The sequence below is a fragment of the Gobio gobio genome (assembly GCF_949357685.1).
Source record: "Gobio gobio genome assembly, chromosome: 4".
Taxonomy (NCBI): domain Eukaryota; kingdom Metazoa; phylum Chordata; class Actinopteri; order Cypriniformes; family Gobionidae; genus Gobio; species Gobio gobio.
The window spans coordinates 51,037,768-51,057,612 of NC_137100.1; the positions used below are offsets into that span (position 1 = coordinate 51,037,768).

General features: G+C 39.4%; 1 protein-coding gene across 1 annotated transcript in view; it reads left to right on the forward strand.

The window, feature by feature from the left end:
• The first annotated feature begins 1,812 nt into the window (after positions 1–1,812).
• LOC307124649 (protein transport protein Sec24C) overlaps positions 1,813–19,845 on the forward strand; it is a 31,741-nt gene continuing 13,708 nt past the window's right edge. The window contains exons 1-18 of the mRNA XM_079814012.1: positions 1,813–2,029; positions 2,346–2,610; positions 2,821–2,894; positions 5,674–5,742; positions 5,840–5,951; positions 9,211–9,338; positions 9,726–9,861; positions 9,958–10,061; positions 10,823–10,935; positions 11,031–11,222; positions 11,306–11,399; positions 11,509–11,613; positions 11,721–11,888; positions 12,632–12,728; positions 13,107–13,255; positions 17,050–17,188; positions 18,015–18,136; positions 18,683–18,862. Of these exons, the coding sequence (XP_079670138.1) occupies positions 2,367–2,610; positions 2,821–2,894; positions 5,674–5,742; positions 5,840–5,951; positions 9,211–9,338; positions 9,726–9,861; positions 9,958–10,061; positions 10,823–10,935; positions 11,031–11,222; positions 11,306–11,399; positions 11,509–11,613; positions 11,721–11,888; positions 12,632–12,728; positions 13,107–13,255; positions 17,050–17,188; positions 18,015–18,136; positions 18,683–18,862 (2,226 nt within the window). The 5' untranslated portion in view covers positions 1,813–2,029; positions 2,346–2,366. The remainder of the gene's footprint in view (positions 2,030–2,345; positions 2,611–2,820; positions 2,895–5,673; positions 5,743–5,839; positions 5,952–9,210; positions 9,339–9,725; positions 9,862–9,957; positions 10,062–10,822; positions 10,936–11,030; positions 11,223–11,305; positions 11,400–11,508; positions 11,614–11,720; positions 11,889–12,631; positions 12,729–13,106; positions 13,256–17,049; positions 17,189–18,014; positions 18,137–18,682; positions 18,863–19,845) is intronic.

Here is a 19,845-nt window from a genome sequence, read left to right on the forward strand (position 1 = left end):
ATGTAAACAACACTTTTGACAACATCATAAAAAAAAATTAAAATGCAAAACAAAATGCATAAAGGGCCAGGGGTAATATAAATTACATAAAATAGAGGTGTCTCAAGAGGCACTTATTAACAATCAGGCAAAATGTCACAAAGCATACAGTCACCTGTACATTATAGGAAAGAATGAATATTATAAGATGTAGGCCTACACAATGTTATGAATTTTAAGGCTTTAACATTGCTGGAGGTAGATATTGTATCCAAGTTATACTTCAAATCTTTACAAAAGATAATAAATAGAGGCATTACAGACAAAAAGGTGCACTTATGTAAAAAAAAAAAAAAAAAAAAAGCTGGTAAAATAAATAGATTTTTAGCAAATATTTGACCTTTAGATTCTTATCAACATGATAAAAACCAAACAAAATATCCTTGTACAACAAAGAAAAATTGTCTACGGGAGAATTTTTCCCCAAAAATGGACACATTTCCAAAAGAGATGAGGGACAGATTCATCTACAGTACCACAAAAGAACAAAGAGGATTTTTCTCCAGAAACATTATTTTACTGTAAAGATTAACAGGCCCAATGTAGCCATTTATAGGATACCTCTTTAACCTTATTCGTAATTAAATATTTATTGGATAAAGACCCCACATTCTTCCAGGGAATATTATAAAGATAATTACTCCTGTAAAATACAACAGAAGGGACAGTTATATCATTCTGAAATAGATGTTGAATCTTTCTGTTCCTGAGAGAAGGACTGCATGCAAAGCAAATTTTCCAAGTAAAAGTACAATAGCTCCACTGGAAATGGCATCCATAACTATGGCAAAGACACGTGGGGTGACAGGAATACAATATTTTGTTAAGAACTCAGAATAAGAAAGCAAATTACCATTATTATTTAGAAGCTAAGAAACTAAAATATTATTTTTTAAACCAAACAGGATTTATTTTTATAACCGATATGCTGGTTCAGTTATTCCAGATAGCCTATAATAACGGCGGGGACGGAAGTTGTGTTCATAAATTAAGTGCCAGGCCAACAGCACAGGTCTGTTTGTGGAAGTTTGATAATTGAATTGGTAGTTTAGAGATATAATAATTACATACCAACAAAAAGGGGAGACCACCAACTTTGGAGAAAACATAATAGGGAATAGCATTCCAAAAGGAATTGGAATCATTCAGAAATTACCTCAACCAATTTATCCTAAGAGAAGTCAAGAAAATACACCCCATTTAGCTGTTTATAACAACAAACTTTTTGATGTAGTGTCTTCTGTGTTTCCAAAGGAAGTCAAAAAGCATTCTATCGACCTCGCCACAGATGGACTTGTCAACATACAAAGAGAGAGGGTAGGTATCCTTGAAATACCCTCAGCTTTGGCAAGGAGTGCCCTAAAGATAAGTCCCTTTGGAGCCAGGAATTATTTTTTTTTCTTAGCTTTAGTCACTACTGGATCAAAGTGTAACCTACCTCTAGTGTTGTCATCTTTACAAATAGTTATACCTGAGTAACAGGCTTGAGATTTATCAGGGATATTATAAAGGGAAGAGGCAGAACAAGATTTTATGGCAAGCAGCTCACATTTATCTAGATTCAAAGTTAAGCCAGAAGCTTTTGAAAATACTTTAATATGGTCAATAGCAACAGGGATCTGTGAATCATGTTTTAGAAAAAGAGTGGTGTCGTCAGCTAACTGGCTTATGAGAATATGATTATCGGCTAGTACATTGAAGCGGAAGTCCCGTGTACAAATCTATGGGAAGTCCACTTTGATGATTGGTGGCGCAGTGCTGCCACCTTGAGGTGATAATGATGATACTGCAACTACAATTTGGATGAGAGACGTATTTAGCCTACTGTGCGCGTAGGACAAACTGAATACGGTATGATTTTTGTACGGATACGGATGACAGAATGTCTTTTAAACTACTGAAATACCATGTTTATTATGTTTCTATACGTTTTGAGATTTCTACCATCCAAGCAGTGACGGAACTGAAGACTGAAACAGTGAGCTGAAAGGTAACACCGGCGACCGATTTCTGCATCAAACCCGTATTTCCGTACTGTCTGTCTCTCTCAATTACAGGGCGACTCGTGCCGACATCTCCTAACCTGTCGAATAACACAGTACATTTTCATTTTCTCAGTACCGTGCAATCAAATAAATAGGCATGTGCTTGAAAACGAGCGACGGAGGAGGAGCACATTCATACCGGGGTGATGCGGACGATCAGCTGATCACTGTTTGACAGAAAGGCTACATACTGCTGTTTAGTGCTTAATTTGGGATTTGCATTAAACAGAATGCTCTGCAATGTTGTCTCTGATTATAAAGGTTGATTGAATTGGTCATGGAATGGAGTTTCCCGCAGTAAACCAGAGCTTTACACATCCACCACCGCAGCCATGGGCCGATCAGAGCCACAGGACCCCAAACATTCCTCCAGCCAGCTGTCCACCTCCTCCATATCACTACCCAAACCTTAACCCAGATCAACGGAGTGCAGCAGTGAGCGTGACCCCGATGGCCAATACAACAGTAACCGCAGGTCATCGGCCTCAGTTATTGTACTGGGACCCCTCACAGCAAAGCTACCAGGGTAAGCATAATAGACCCTAGAACATCATAAAGGAGAATTTCACCATCTGATGGAAGAAAATCATAATATATATATATATATATATATATTATATATATATATATATATATATATATATATATATATATATATATATATATATATATATATATATATATATATATATATATATTTAACATTTCAATAATTTTTTATCTTCTCTTTTCATAGATGTGTTTAAGCCTGTTCCTGAGACCACAAATATGACAACTCAAGGGATGCCACAGAGAAGCTACTCATTACCAGTGAGAGCATGACAATGTAGGGGAGATTGGGGGATATATACCACTTTATTTATTTATATTTTATTATAATTTCATAATTGACAAACTAATTAAAATATTATATTCATTATACTTCTAATAGTTTATTATATTATATTTAGTGCTGCCAATCAATAAAAAAAAATTAGCTAATTAATCACGGAATTTTCTGTAATTTATCGCAATTAACCTAACATTAAAGTTTTAAATATATTTTTTATATTGTAATACTTTCACATTGAATTTCCAAAATAACGGAGAAACAACCAGTCGAGCCGGTTCATATTTTACCTGCCCTGCTAAAATGCACAAAAAAGTTATTGTTTTTATTTTGTTATTTGTTTTGGGTTTTTTCCCCGTCTTATCGCTTGAATGGTTTAACAGCACTTGAATGAATGATAGTGTGATCATATAAGTACAACCAAAGAATGACAGAAAAAATGGATGCTGCATTAATTGTTTAATTGCATTAAATATTTGTAATGCTTTAATCCGAGAGAAAAAAAGGAATCACAAAATGAATGCATTAATTTTGACAGTCCTAATTATATTGTATTATTTTATATTATATAATATATTTTTCAACTGGTATTAATTATTTTAGCTGTCCTGAATAATATGCATTTAAACCAAAATTCTCACTCTAATTCTACATTGTATTTAAAAAAAAAAAATTATTTGATGAAATTCTTCTTAGTAAAATATGTTGGGCAGTATTTAACTAGATGCTTTAAAGAAATATATATATATATATATACAGTGAGGAAAATAAGTATTTGAACACCCTGCTATTTTGCAAGTTCTCCCACTTAGAAATCATGGAGGGGTCTGAAATTGTCATCGTAGGTGCATGTCCACTGTGAGAGACATAATCTAAAAAAGAAAAATCCAGAAATCACAATGTATGTTTTTTTAACTATTTATTTGTATGATACAGCAGCTGCAAATAAGTATTTGAAGACACCTGAGAAAATCAATGTTAATATTTGGTACAGTAGCCTTTGTTTGCAATTACAGAGGTCAAACGTTTCCTGTAGTTTTTCACCAGGTTTACACACACTGCAGGAGGGATTTTGGCCCACTCCTCCACACAGATCTTCTCTAGATCAGTCAGGTTTCTGACCTGTCGCTGAGAAACACGGAGTTTGAGCTCCCTCCAAAGATTCTCTATTGGGTTTAGGTCTGGAGACTGGCTAGGCCACGCCAGAACCTTGATTTGCTTCTTACAGAGCCACTCCTTGGCTATCCTGGCTGTGTGCTTCGGGTCATTGTCATGTTGGAAGACCCAGCCTCGACCCATCTTCAATGCTCTAACTGAGGGAAGGACGTTGTTCCCCAAAATCTCGCAATACATGGCCCCGGTCATCCTCTCCTTAATACAGTGCAGTCGCCCTGTCCCATGTGCAGAAAAACACCCCCAAAGCATGATGCTACCACCCCATGCTTCACAGTAGGGATGGTGTTCTTGGGATGGTATTCATCATTCTTCTTCCTCCAAACACGTTTAGTGGAATTATGACCAAAAAGTTCTATTTTGGTCTCATCTGACCACATGACTTTCTCCCATGACTCCTCTGGATCATCCAAATGGTCATTGGCAAACTTAAGACGGGACTGGACATATGCTGGTTTAAGCAGGGGAACCTTCCGTGCCATGCATGATTTCAAACCATGACGTCTTAGTATATTACCAACAGTAACCTTGGAAATGGTGGTCCCAGCTCTTTTCAGGTCATTGACCAGCTCCTCCCGTGTAGTTCTGGGCTGATTTCTCACCTTTCTTAGGATCATTGAGACCCCACGAGGTGAGATTTTGCATGGAGCCCCAGTCCGAGGGAGATTGACAGTCATGTTTAGCTTCTTCCATTTTCTAATGATTGCTCCAACAGTGGACCTTTTTTCACCAAGCTGCTTGGCAATTTCCCCGTAGCCCTTTCCAGCCTTGTGGAGGTGTACAATTTTGTCTCTAGTGTCTTTGGACAGCTCTTTGGTCTTGGCCATGTTAGTAGGTGGATTCTTACTGATTGTATGGGGTGGACAGGTGTCTTTATGCAGCTAACGACCTCAAACAGGTGCATCTAATTTAGGATAATAAATGGAGTGGAGGTGGACATTTTAAAGGCAGACTAACAGGTCTTTGAGGGTCAATATTCTTGCTGATAGACAGGTCTTCAAATACTTATTTGCAGCTGTATCATACAAATCATACATTGTGATTTCTGGATTTTTTTTTTATATTATGTCTCTCACAGTGGACATGCACCTACGATGACAATTTCAGACCCCTCCATGATTTCTAAGTGGGAGAACTTGCAAAATAGCAGGGTGTTCAAATACTTATTTTCCTCACTGTATATATATAATTATTATTATTATTTTATGTTTTTTTATAATTAGAAGAGAGAAAATATTTGATTTAAATATTGTCATTGTTTCTTCCAGTGACGGTGCAAGCATCTGTCATTATGGTGAACTTTTGTTACAAATTTGGTGATTAAATAAAAAATATATGAATAATATAATATATATTAAATATCACCTTAATTCCTCAGTTTGGAAAAAAGTTTCACAAGGTGTTACAATCACACATCTTTTTTCCTCAGACAGAGAGAGAACAGTATAGCTTGTACGTGGTTGAGGAAATTTAGTGTTATATTTGCACTCTGTTTTAAATGTCTCAGTCTCCTCTATAATAGATCCAATGTGCCCCATCTGTACTAAATTTCCTAAAGGATCACTTTCTTTTCCTTTCTTTTGTCAGACGAGTCCAGTATCAAATTCTAAGACAGAGTCTCGGTACGGTCTGGATCCTCAGCTTCTACCCAGTGTGGTAAATTAACTGTCCTTCTTATTCTGTGATGCTTCCATCAAGACAGCTCAGGTTTGATTACACTACTGTCTGTATCCTATGTCTCTTAAATGTACAGGTCCAGGTGATTAAAGAGGACAAGATCCAGTGGGAAGGGAAAGTGTTTGTTTCAGAGTCCAAATCTTCAGTTCCCCCTCTCTCCTCCACACAATGCACCCTAGAGGACAGAGGTACCGTCACTCCTGCCAAATTTAGCCACATCTTTTGACATCATTCACAAATTCGCATAAAAAATAAATGTGATGCACCTGGTTTTCTTTCTTATCACAACAGCTTTTGTTGTACCTTTTTTGAAATTATATTGACTTTAACTGACTTTCAGACAGTGATGGAGCCAGACACACAAAGGTAATGAAATATTGACAGCTGTTGCTCCTATAAACAGACATTATGATAATCATAAACACAGATGCTGTTTTTCAGTCTCATAAATACGGCAGCACATTACTGATGAGTCTTGCTCACTAGAACAAACACCCAATATGCTTTCCTTTTCCATCACAGCTCTACTGTTCTTTTTTTAATGAGGCTATTCTAAGTAATGAGTGAAATAATCATTATTATTAAATCCTTTTTTGGAAAAAAAAATATTACTGATCAGTTTAGTATAACTATTATTATATTAATGTTGCTTTGTAATAATACCTATAATAATAATAATAATAACAACAATTACAATTCAAAACATTTAGTACTGTTTGACATTGTTCAAACAACTTTTTGAGCAAGAAAGAGAGTAGGATTAGAAAAAAATAATTGATATGGGGCAAACCATAAAATGTTTTAAATTAAAAAAAAGAAAGACCCATTAATAATAATAATAATAATTTAAAGGGTAACTCTTCACTATTTCTCCATGTTACCTGCACCGAGATATCCACTTTTATTTGCCAGCAAAAGTCTTAAGCCCCGTTGGAGCCAATAGCTGTAACAGATCTCCACTGGAGGCAAGTTGAAGGACCCAAGTGCAGTTTTATTCACAATTAAACATAAATCTCAACATAAATCAAAACAAAGACTTGGCATTTAACTATAACAAAACTCACCAACAGCGGGTTACAACATTCAATACTTGACAAAGACACATGGCAAACATGAGGGCTTAAATACACACACAGACTAATGACAAGACAAGTGACACCTGTGAACAGTGATGAGACAATGAACCAATGACAGGACAAGACACAAGATCACATGAGGGCATGGGATTCACATGACACTGAAACATGACAAAACCAGGAAGTGCATGACACTAAAACAAAGCAAGAACATAAACTAAAACATGAACAAGGAACAATGAACATGAACCATCACCAAAACACCATGTGACAGATCCCCCCCTCTATGGGCGGCCCCTGACGCCCAAACAACACCAACACTTCAATGGCCTAATAATAAAGAGTCCTAACAAAAAGTTTTGGGGGGCGGTCTTGGGGGAGGGATGGTGGGCCAGGCCCGTGCAGGGGCACCGGACCCAGACATGACCTGGACGGGCCTGGGAGCGTGGGCGGACCTGGACCCTGTGGCGTGGGCGGACCTGGACCCTGAGGCGTGGGCGGACCTGGACCCTGAGGCGTGGGCAGACCTGGACCCTGTGGCGTGGGCGGACCTGGACCCTGTGGCGTGGGCGGACCTGGACCCTGTGGCGTGGGCGGACCTGGACCCTGTGGCTTGGGCGGACCTGGACCCTGTGGCTTGGGCGGACCTGGACCCTGTGGCGTGGGCGGACCTGGACCCTGTGGCGTGGGCGGACCTGGACCCTGTGGCGTGGGCGGACCTGGACCCTGTGGCGTGGGCGGACCTGGACCCTCAGGCGTGGGAGGACCTGGACCCTCAGGCGTGGGAGGACCTGGACCCTCAGGCGTGGATGGCCATGGCGGCAATGGTAGTTCATCAGGCCATGGCGGTAATGGCAGTTCAGGGGGCCACAGAGGCGTGGCCTTCATGGCCTCCATGTACCCCTTGCCCCCCCCAAAAAATTTTCTTGGGCGGGACAGCGGGGCCATGGGCTGGAGCCTGGACGGGGCCGTGGGCTGGAGCCTGGACGGGCCGTGGGCTGGAGCCTGGACGGGGCCGTGGGCTGGAGCCTGGACGGGGCCGTGGGCTGGAGCCTGGACGGGGCCGTGGGCTGGAGCCTGGACGGGGCCTTGGGCTGGAGCCTGGACTTGGGCTGGAGCCTGGACTTGGGCTGGAGCCTGGACTTGGGCTGGAGCCTGGACTTGGGCTGGAGCCTGGACTTGGGCTGGAGCCTGGACGTGGGCTGGAGCCTGGACGTGGGCTGGAGCCTGGACGTGGGCTGGAGCATGGACGTGGGCTGGAGCATGGACGTGGGCTGGAGCATGGACGTTGGCTGGAGCATGGACGTGGGCTGGAGCCTGGACGTGGACGTGGGCTGGAGCCTGGACGTGGACTGGAGCCTGGACGTGGACGTGGGCTGGGCTCACTGGGGTGGAGAGTACTGTGGGACAGTGGAGCTCCTCTTCCACTGTTCCCACAGTAAAGGCCGAGCCGCCCAACAAAAGGGCCTGATCTATGTACTGGGCCAGAGTCCACGGCAAAGTGCTCTCAGGCATTAAATAAGCTAGGTGCTCATTCAGACCAAAATAAAAAATGTCCTTGAGTGCCTGATCATTAAAATCTACCTCACTGCATAGTCCACAAAAGTCCTGAACATAATTTTCCAGGGGACGATTCCCCTGGCGTAAACGTAGCAAAACAACTTAAATACACACACAGACTAATGACAAGACAAGTGACACCTGTGAACAGTGATGAGACAATGAACCAATGACAGGACAAGACACAAGATCACATGAGGGCATGGGATTCACATGACACTGAAACATGACAAAACCAGGAAGTGCATGACACTAAAACAAAGCAAGAACATAAACTAAAACATGAACAAGGAACAATGAACATGAACCATCACCAAAACACCATGTGACAATAGCCTCATGGGCATCGATCCGACATGTAGTACAATTGCAATTTGTGTGACCCAGGTTTGACCCAGGCTAGTGGTTCTTTCCTAGTCCTGCCCCCCTCTTTCTCCCACTTCACTTTCTGTCCTCTCTCCAACTGGGCTATCTGAATGAAGGCAAAAATTTTATATCTGTTTTTTTTAAGTCATAAGCTGTAAACTTTTGACAACTCCAGGGCGTTTGTGAACTTTTTTTGTATTTTATCCCCATTCACGGACTGTTGGATTGAGTCCAGTGCCATATGGGTGTTGAAGTTTTCCTACCTTTTTGGCAAAAGGGAACGCCTTGTAGCACCAATTAAAAAAAAAAAGTTTTAAATTTCTACGGCATAGATGGCGAAATAGGCAGAAAATAATTGTTAGAATACATGGTTACTTTTTAATGGCCATCACATAGCGAGTCTTTGTACAACACAATGTATGCTCCCTTTTTTTTTGCTTCACAGGTAATGCCACACCTCGTTTTATCCGCTGTACGTCCTACAGCTTACCTGTGGAGGCTCAGTCAGCTCAGAAGAGTCATCTCCCACTGGGTGCAATTGTGTGTCCGCTGGCCAGGCCTGAGAGGGGAGAAGTATGTATGGGGAAAAAAAAAATATTTAGGGGTGTTCCAAATGAATAAGTATGGAAGCTTGTTTCTGTCACAGAATAAAAAAATAAAAAAGGTAATTGAGACACTTTATCTCGCAATTCTGACTTTCTAACACGCAATTCTGAGGAAAAAAAGTAATTTGTGTGATAAAGTCAATTGTGAGATAAAAAGTCTCAATTATCTTTTAAAATGTTTTATTCTGTGGCGAAAACAAGCTTCCATAAATAAGATATCATAAGGGAAATGTCACTTTTAAACTTGGGTTGGGTTGGTTTGAGTCATGTTGTCACCTTCACATGATCCTGACTGTTGCATAATTCATTCAAATATGAACTACTCTTAAATGTGTTTTGTGAATGTTTTCCGCAGCATGATGTGCCAGTGTGTGAGGCAGGAGATTGTGTTAAGGGCTGTGTGCACTGCAGGGCCTTCATGAGCCCTGCTATGAGCTGGCAGGACTGCGGGCAAAGATTCCACTGTCCTTTTTGTGACAAACTCACTGAAGGTAAGTCTTGTTTGGCCTACAGTCATTCTCAGTTTTCAGTTATAGCTGTGCACATATGTCCTCCCATCTTGGCTCATGCACGTCTTTTTCTCATAGTGCCATGGCAGTCCTATCAGCCCACTAATCAGGGCCGTCGGGTTGACTGGGGAAACAAACCTGAGCTCAGTCTTGGCTCATATGAGATCCTGGAGAAACAGATGGTCAGGAATGACGTGGATTTGTTGTTTCTTCTGTTACGTCCTTTGATTGTATTGTATTATGTAGCTGCTTTACACATCAGTATTTGAAAGTCATCGTGATATCACACAAAAAGTTGTCGTGATCTCACACAAAGGAAAGGATATTTTGCAACAGGAGTTCGAAAATTCATGGTCAGGATTAATACAAACAATTAGTTCAAAGCATGATTTATGTAATATATATACAGCCAATAATAATTTTTATATAAAGAAATGAATACACTTTATTGGCAAAGAAGCATTAAATTGACATTTATAATATTGCAAAAGATTTCTATTTGAAATGAATGCTGTTCTTTTGAACTTTCTAAATAATCCTGAAAAAAGTTTCATGGTTTCCTCAAAAATATTAAGCAGCTCAACTGTTTTCAACATTAAAAATTATAAGAAACGCTTCTTGAGCACCAAATCAGCGTATTATAATGATTTCTGAAGCATCATGTGACACTGAAGCCTGGAGTAAAGATGTTGAGATTTCAACTTTGCCATCACAGGAATAATTAAATTGTAAAATATATTAAATCAAAACAGTTATTTTAGATTGTGATAATATTTCACAATATTACAGTTTTTACTGTAATTTTTAATAAAATAAGTGCAGCCTCTAACATTTTTGAAAAATCTTACCGACCTTTGAACAGTAATGTACATACACGTCAGCTTTTATGTTGATGTCAGTTTTATCTGACATATTTTTTCTTATCATTTTCACTTCTAAACAGGGTAAAGCTGCTGTGTTGCTGATGGCCATAGATATTTCTGCCAGTGCAATGAGAACGGGGCAGCTAGACCACATTTGTCAGCAGATTAGTTCTCAATTGCAAGCTTTAAATGGGTAAGGGAAAATTCAAGTCCCTCTCTTTTATTGAATATTCTATTTCACTTATTATGGAAGTAAAATGTCGTGTGAATGTTGTGTCATTGTTTTAGGCCTGATGAAACTGATCAATCAGATCTTCGAGTGGGTTTGATGACCTATGACAGCCGAATCCATCTGTATAACCTGAGCCCAGCTCTGTCCCGCCCCCACATGATGGTCATCACTGACTGTGAGGAGCTGGAACTTCCTGTGGTGGAGGGCCTTCTGGTGCCACTGAAAGACTGCATACACATAGCTGAGAGGTTTTCACACAGCAGTTGTTCTACCAATAAAATGTAATGTTAAGAAGTCAAAAGTTTAAAAATAATACCTTCTTCTTGGACAGAGTTCTACAGGAAATTGCGCTTTTCAATCTTGAATCGGAAAATAGATCCAGCTCACAAGAGCTTCCTGTTTCAGCAGGACTAAAGATTCTTCAGGTAAGAGCCTTAACATGAGTCTTAAATGCATGCACATGCCCTTGCTGAAAAATTCAATGTTTGTGCAGAGAATGCTGTTTTATGAATCTCTCATGTCTCATTTCAATAGGCTGCAGGGTCTCCTGGCAAATTATTGATATTTCATTCCTCACCTTTTTCTGAAGGCACAAATCAGAACAGCTCCTCTGTATTATTCAGCTCTAGCAAAGTGAAGGTGAATCAAAGAACATGCCATTTTTCCACAATATTGTCCATAAGGTTAGTTTTAAGGAATGATCTAATAGTGTTTTCTTTCTCTGCTTGTTCTTGCTTTCATATTAGTCCATTTTCCAAGGACCAGATTCTTCGACCTCATTGGCTAGAGAGTGTGTCAATCAAGGCTGCAGCGTGCACATGTTTGCGTTCTCCCATCAAGAAGTAGGCGGAGCTTGGCCAGGGCACATCCCCTTTCTCACAGGGGGTGGACTCATCTGCTATGACAGTCTACAGGTAATAAATGCCACGTGCACTTTGTTGACCCCAACTACACCCTTGTGACCTATTATGTCAGAAGAAGCTTGTCTGAAAACCTTAGAGCCCAATTACTCAAAAAATGCTGCACAGATTTGAAATTTCAAAACAACCCAATGGCTGCCTTGAGAATTAGCCTGGGATGTCATAATGGTTGGTACTTGTTAAAAATCTCTGATGCTTATACAAAGTTTTTGTAGAGACATGCTATTAACTGGAAGCAGGTGTGCCGCTAGGGATTCTGGGCTACACTGCTCCAAGCGGACCATCCGTGCAATTAGTGTACTGTAGTATTGGATGACAAATGACAAGTAACCAGATAATAAAAGACTTGAGATTCACTAGAAATGTGTAGAATCATCAAGCTATTTTCTATAGAAATCCTAGTTATCTTTGATTATAGTATATATATATATATATATATATATATACTTATTTTAGTTCCATGTGTGTATGGAATAAAGCAGTCAATCCCAATGCTGCATTAATTTTTATCATAAGATTTATTGTAATCACAGTTATCACCACCTGAATTTTTCAAGAGTGAAGTTTTCAGTGTCAGAATGCAGTTGGTTGTCATTCCTATAAATAACTAAACTCTGTGTGAAGAGAACAGGATTAAGCAATCAGAAGAGTAGTGACAACCGTATTCAATGCAGTGTGAACATGCCCAAACTGTGTCATTTCATGACAAATCTTTTCCGTGTTCTTTTCTTTTACAGTCAGAGATGGAACAGGAACGCTTCCGAACTGATCTGAGCAGATGTGTGAACATGCAGATGGCCTTCAAAGTTCAACTCAGAGTTTTTGTCAGTAAAGGTAATCAAAGGGGCATCTAAAAGAATCTAGATACCCAGATTCCAACTAAATGTAATAAATGTTTTTATGTATACCTAATATATATATATATATATATATATATATATATATATATATATATATATATATATATATATATATATATATATATATATATATATATATATATATATATATATATATATATATATATATAATATTAGACACAGAGCATACATATATGGGTCATCATAGTCTATATAAAACATTACATAGTATCCAATCATTTTAATACTTGGTAGTCACTTCGATTGTAACATGAATTCATTGCATGAATTCCAGATGTTATTCATAAATAACTGGTGGGTCCATTAACTGCTCAACGCTATGTTTCTGCAGAGATGCGCATATCTGGTTGCTATGGCTCCATCATCGCCGGTCCAGAGTCCTGCTGTGTTTCCATGGCAGCGCTTGATTGGCGCACAGCTCTGGCATTTGAGTTTACTCACAACAAATCTTTGGATGAAATGAGGGGTGTAGCCATACAGGTCGGATTAATGGGATGTCATTGGATGTATGGATTGATATACAGTGCGTCTGGAAAGTATTCACAGCGTTTCACTTTTTCCACATTTTGTTATGTTACAGCCTTATTTCAAAATTGGTTAAATTCATTCTTTTCCTCAAATTTCTACAAAAAAAACCCATAATGACAACTATATATATATATTTTTTTTATGAAGAAATCTCATGTATTCACAGCCTTTGCCATGACACTCAAAATTGAGCTCAGGTGCATCCTGTTTCCATTGATCATCCTTGAGATGTTTCTACGGCTGCATCCGATACCTGGAAAATGCTGCCTTCAGAGGACACATTTCAAGGCACCAAGGCACGTCCGAATCTAATGTTAGCTTCACTTCCTGTCTCCTGAGTATGGATACACCGAATCCAGATTTTTGGGGTTCGGCCGAATACCGAATCCACTGGTTAAGATTCTGCCGAAACCGAATACCGAATCCTACTCCCATCCGCAGTCCATTATCACAGTAAAAACATTAATGAAGTAAACAACGTCCACAGCATGTGTAGGGATGCTCATATTGCAAAATATGCTATGCGGTTTTAAAATACAGCAGTAGAACAAGCTCCTGACTGGTGGAAAGCAAATGAAAGGTGCTTCCCGACGATGGCCACTCTAGCGAGGCGTTATCTCTGTATTCCCGGGGCATCAGTGCCATCTGAAGCCTTGTTTTAGGCTTTACGTATATGGTTTTGGTCAAGTTTACTAAAGTAAACATTGTCGCGTATGTTCTTCTCGCCTCTGTTTCCTGATGGTTTATAGAACAATTACCCCGAGTCGCCCTTTGTCGTTTCAAAGAACAACACAACAGAGAGCGCAGAAGGCGTGCGCAGTCAGTCAGCGGAGGCTCGCGCTGCGGAGCCAGACAAAAGTAGGCCTATAAGCGAGGCTTGAGAGGGTGTTTTCTGTCAACAGGCTGTGCTCCAGACTAACCCACACTTAGACATGTTACTTAAAATAAATAAAAAACAAGGTGAGGGTTGAGGTAGGCCTGCTATTTTTATTTGACAAAAAAACTATTCTGGTTCTTCAAAGCTTCAAACGGGTTCAGTGTGTTTTCGTTTTGTCATCTTAATTTGGTAATTATTTAAGTGAAAAATATTTAGTGTAGGCCTATTTATTTTATTATTTTTATTTATATTTTATCTGATCTGTATGCTGATGTTTGCACTGTAAAATAAACCTGTGAAAAAAGTGTCTTTTTAACGGGTTACAGACACTCGTCAATCGTATTTTTATTGCTAATTCAATATTATAATCTTATCAGTTAACGGTTAATAATCGAATAATAAGCAGCGGTCGTCGGTTGAGGAAATTAACCGAATGAGCATCCCTACAGCAGTGTATTTTTAATTTAATTTAATTTTAATTAACAATAGGCAACATTATACCAGGATGGCTGTCCTTCCTTTGCCCGTACCTGAAGTTTCTGCATTTTGGCTGCTGTCTGTAGATTCCCTCATGCACAACTTGTATTCTTTCAGATGTTACATACGCAAATGTTTTAACAGCGGCTATTGTTTAGGGTCCTTGCCACCACGAGACAAATCAGCATTGCAAATTGAACATGTAGCTCAACTTGAATCGCCTTCTTTTGACTGAGAGTACTGCCAAACAACACTTTTTCTGTTCACAAGTTCCATTTTCACTTTCTCACAGCCTACTGCATTCGGACGGTCCACCTAGTAAATACCTTCCCGTAATCAACGGTGGCGTCATTACGTTCGACCAGCGGAGCGCGCGTAGTGCAAGCCTAGGGTTTGGTTCGGTGGAAAAAATTCTAAGGTTCGGCAGAAACCGACCCTGTCAAAAAGCCCAATACTCGGCCGAATCCGAACCCGAATCCTGGATTCGGTGCATCCCTACTCCTGAGATACCTTCATCTGATTGATTTTTGAAGGCAGCATATTTGTATCCTTCGCTGCCTTTGATATCCCACACTCCTGTCCTTTCCATTCTGTGACAGTTGAGCTGGAAAAAAAGATGGCGTCCGAAAGTTGCATTTGCTGGTCAGTTTGTGTGTAAATGTACGTTTTTTTACCAACATTTTCCACTTCTGATGTCATTTCTAGCGAGAAATTACTAATGTAGTAATTCAATATTTGTTTAGTTCTCACCAAAGCTCTCTCTATTTTGCTGTAGATCATTAAACTGTTAAACTGCCTAAGAAGTCTGTCCGAAATTAGTTTTGTGAGGTGCCTTAATGCACAAACGCTGCCTTACAAGCCATTGTCTGATAAGGCAGCGAGGCAACGAGTCAGCTGCCTAGGTTTTCGGACGCAGCCTACAACTTGATTGGAGACCTGTGGTCAATTCAGTTGATTGGACATGATTTTAAAAGGGACACACCTGTCTATATAAGGTCCCACAGTTAACAGTGCATGTCAGAGCACAAACCAAGCCATGAAGTCCAAGGAATTGTCTGTAGACCTCTGAGACAGGATTGTATCGAGGCACAGATCTAGGGAAGGGTACAGAAAAATTTCCGCAGCATTGAAGGTCCCAATGAGCACAGTGGCCTCCATCATCTGTAAATAGAAGAAGTTTGGAACCACCAGGACTCTTCCTAGAGCTGGCCGCCCTGCCAAACTGAAGAGATCAGGGGAGAAGGTAAGGGAGGTGACCAAGAACCCGATGGTCACTCAGACAGAGCTCCAGCATTTCTCTGTGGAGAGAGGAGAACCTTCCAGAAGAACAACCATCTCTGCAGCACTCCACCAATCAGGCCTCTATGGTAGAGTGGCCAGACGGAAGCCACTCCTCAGAAAAAGGCACATGACAGCCCGCCTGGAGTTTGCCAAAAGGCACCTGAAGGACTCTCAGATCATGATAAACAAAATTCTCTGGTCTAATGAAACAAAGATTGAACTCTTCGGCTTGAATGGCTAGCGTCATGTCTGGAGGAAACAAGGCACCGCTCATCACCTGGCCAATACCATCCCTACAGTGAAGCATGGTGGTGGCAGCATCATGCTGTGGGGATGTTTTTCAGTGGCAGGAACTGGAAGACTAGTCAGGATCAAGGGTAAGATGAAGGCAACAATTTACAGAGACATCCTTGATGAAAACCTGCTGGGGTGAAGGTACTTCTTACAACAGGACAACAACCCTAAGCCAAGATAACTAAGGAGTGGGTATGGGACAACTCTGTGAATGTCCTTGAGTGGCCCAGCCAGAGGCCAGACTTGAACTTGATTGAACATCTCTGGAGAGATCTGAAAATGGCTGTGTTTGAGAGAGAGGGAGCTTGAGAGGCCCTGCAAAGTAGAATGGGAGAAACTGCCCAAAAATAGGTGTGCCAGGCTTGTAGTTTCGTGCTCAAAAAGACTTGAGGCTGTAATTGGTGCCAAAGGTGCTTCAACAAAGTATTGACCAAAGGCTGTGAATACTTATGTACATGTGAATTTTTTCTTCTTCTTCTGTTTTTTCATAAATGCAAAGATTTCAAACAAACGTCTTTCACTTTGTCATTATGGTGTATTGTTTGTAGAATTGAGAAAAAAAATTATGAATTTTATCCATTTTGGAATAAGGCTGTAAGATAACAAAATGTGGAAAAAGTGAAGCGCTGTGAATACTTTCCGGATGCACTGTATAATCATAAATCATCATATAAACTAATAGTCAGACTCAAATTATATTTAATACATTATACTTATCTGAGAGTAATGGATATGATAAATCATTTGGTGTGTTGTTCAACCAAAATCAAATATTGATTGTTCATTTGTTTGATTCCCTTCTCATCTGCTGGTGTAGTTTGTGCTGTCATACAGTAACTCCTCTGGAGAGAACAGGACACGAATACACACCGTTATTCTGTCTGCGTCCCATCAACTGCTAGACACCTTTCGAAGCAGCCAAGCTGAGACGCTCCTCACATTCTATTGCAAGAAAAGTATAAAAACAGTGTTTGCTGTGTATTTTATACAGTAATGTGACCATTCTGCCTACACCATTCTTAAAATCAACATGGAATCAAATTTGACCCAATTTACCTTCTTAATATAATCATATACAGTATACACTATATGATTATATTAAGGTTTGGGGTCAAACTTGTGTTTTTGTTTGTTTAGTTTTATATAGATATACTTACAGCAATGATGCATTAAATTGAAAAGAAGAAAAAACGTGGCAAAAAAGCATTTATAATGTTACAAAAGATTTTTATTTAATACTTTATACAGTTTCCACAAAAATGTTACGCAGCACAATTGTTTTCAACATTGATAATAATAAGAAATGTTTCTTGCACCAAATGAGCATATTAGAATGATTTTTGAAGGATCATGTGACACTGAAGTGACTGGAATATTCCGCTTTGGCATCACATTAATACATGACATTTTAAAATATTTTTAAACCCAAGTTATTTTAAATTTCAATAAAATTTCACAATACTATTTTTACTGTATGTTTTTATCAAATGAAACATTGAAAAATCTTACTAACCCCAAACTTTTGAACTGTAGTGTACAGTATAAATAATACATAATACATGAATATTGCATAGAAATTCACTTTATAAATAATTAGCAATGTGTAATCAGTTGTTGTTGGGTTTTTTTTTCACTGAGTTCAGTCTTCTTGATTTTAATCTAATTTTGTTAACTTTATTTTGTTAATGTGTGTGTGTGTGTGTGTGTGTGTGTGTGTGTGTGTGTGTGTGTGTGTGTGTGTGTGTGTGTGTGTGTGTGTGTGTGTGTGTGTGTGTGAGTCAGTGTATTCCTTAGCACTGGAGAGTTCACTGCAGTCCCTGCGGGAGGGGTTACAGACGGAGGTTACTGAGATGTTGTCTTGCTTCAGGAAACACAGCTGCACTACTTCTGCGTCCCCAGGACAGGTTAGTTCTTCACATATTTCTCTCTCTTTATTATGAGAATCTTTCATAAGTCACTGGACCAGTACATGCTTTTGAATGTTCAATAGAGATTTATCACACAGTTTCAAATTGAGCAATAATTTGAGTCAAATATTGATCCACCATGATCTGTGATACCACCTGAAAAAAACAAGCTCCAATTTTATTTTAATTAATTTGAATTGCTTTAATGAATGGTCACCTTTTTGTCACATTGCCTTGTTTGTGCAAAAAGCCCTAGACAAATTGTGTAATTGCAGCTTAATCAGATATGTTAGACCTGTGAAGTCTTCTTTAAGTATTTAGGATAAAAGTTTAAGAAAAATAAAAACAGTTTTAGGAGATGAGAGACAGTCTTCTATACTGTTACTCTGATCTCAATTAATTTTACCATTCATTAGCTATATTACTGATGCAGGCACAGATAATAATACTGAGAAGCCATTCTAAGTGAATCGTATTAGATTTTTGGATAATAGAGTTTAATAGAGTAATACTCTTCTCTCTGTATGTCTTTTTGTCTGTCAGCTGTTGCTGCCTCAGTTTCTGAAAGCCGTACCTGTCTACATTAACAGTCTGCGCAAGAGTGAGGTGCTGCTGCCTGGGCTGCGTAGCTCTGTACATCAGCGTCTACAACTGCGTAGCCTCATTGTCTCCATGGACACGCTGAGCACTACTTCTCAGTTCTACCCACTTATTCTGCCTTTGGTGAGAGACAGACATGCAGAACATTCTGTTCATCCAAATTAGTCACTGAAATGAGACCGTTTCCTTGTCTGTAAGAATTTGTAATTCTCAGTTGGATTGTTATGCACATGGTGGGATTAGAGATGCCACATTCTTCACTACACTACTGTACTCTCTCTCTCTCTCTCTCTCTCTCTCTCTATTTATAGCAAAATTTTGTTTGTGTCGTCAAGATTTCTGGCACCAAAGACAGTTATAATTGGTTATGCATATTAGTAGTACCTTGTTTAATGTCAGCGGATATTAGAGATTTCGTTTATAATTTATCAATATATGATCAATATTGGATATATATCAGCCAATATTGAAAATGTAATTGTACATTTTTATTTCTGCTATTTTTACTTTTAGATTGCCTTTTGTGTCATCTAATCCTCACTTATGGCTCGTTCCCACCGTGCGTTACGGTTCAGTACAGTACAGTACAGTCAGTGGCGTAACTTTGCTTTGAAAAGTGGTGGGGTGTTTATTTATAACCGAATTTACTTGGGGAATGAGTTCAGAGTTGGAAATGCACTTAATTTTCACTTGGATGTACACATGCATCACATTCAAAACGTAACATTCACAACACATCTAGGGTAACGTTAGCCTAATATCAATCAAAATACACAAGATAAATATGGCAAACTTACCATTTCATAGTCAGCTCAGCTGCAGGCTGCAGCATTCGTTAATTGCAAAATTCTTGTGTGTGAGTAGTCGCGTTTCCATTACCCTTAAAATTGCGCAAATTGAAATTGCGAATTGAAAATACACTCAATGGAAACGCGTCCATTTCGCAAAAACTCCCATATATCGCAAAAAAGTTTTTACGCTCGCATGAGGTGGTTTTTCAGGCAATTCGAAAAAGAAAATTTTCGCAAAACTGTAATGGTTTTTTTGCATTGACAGGTCACCTGGTACAGTCACGCATTGCTCCCACATAATACATATAATTTTTT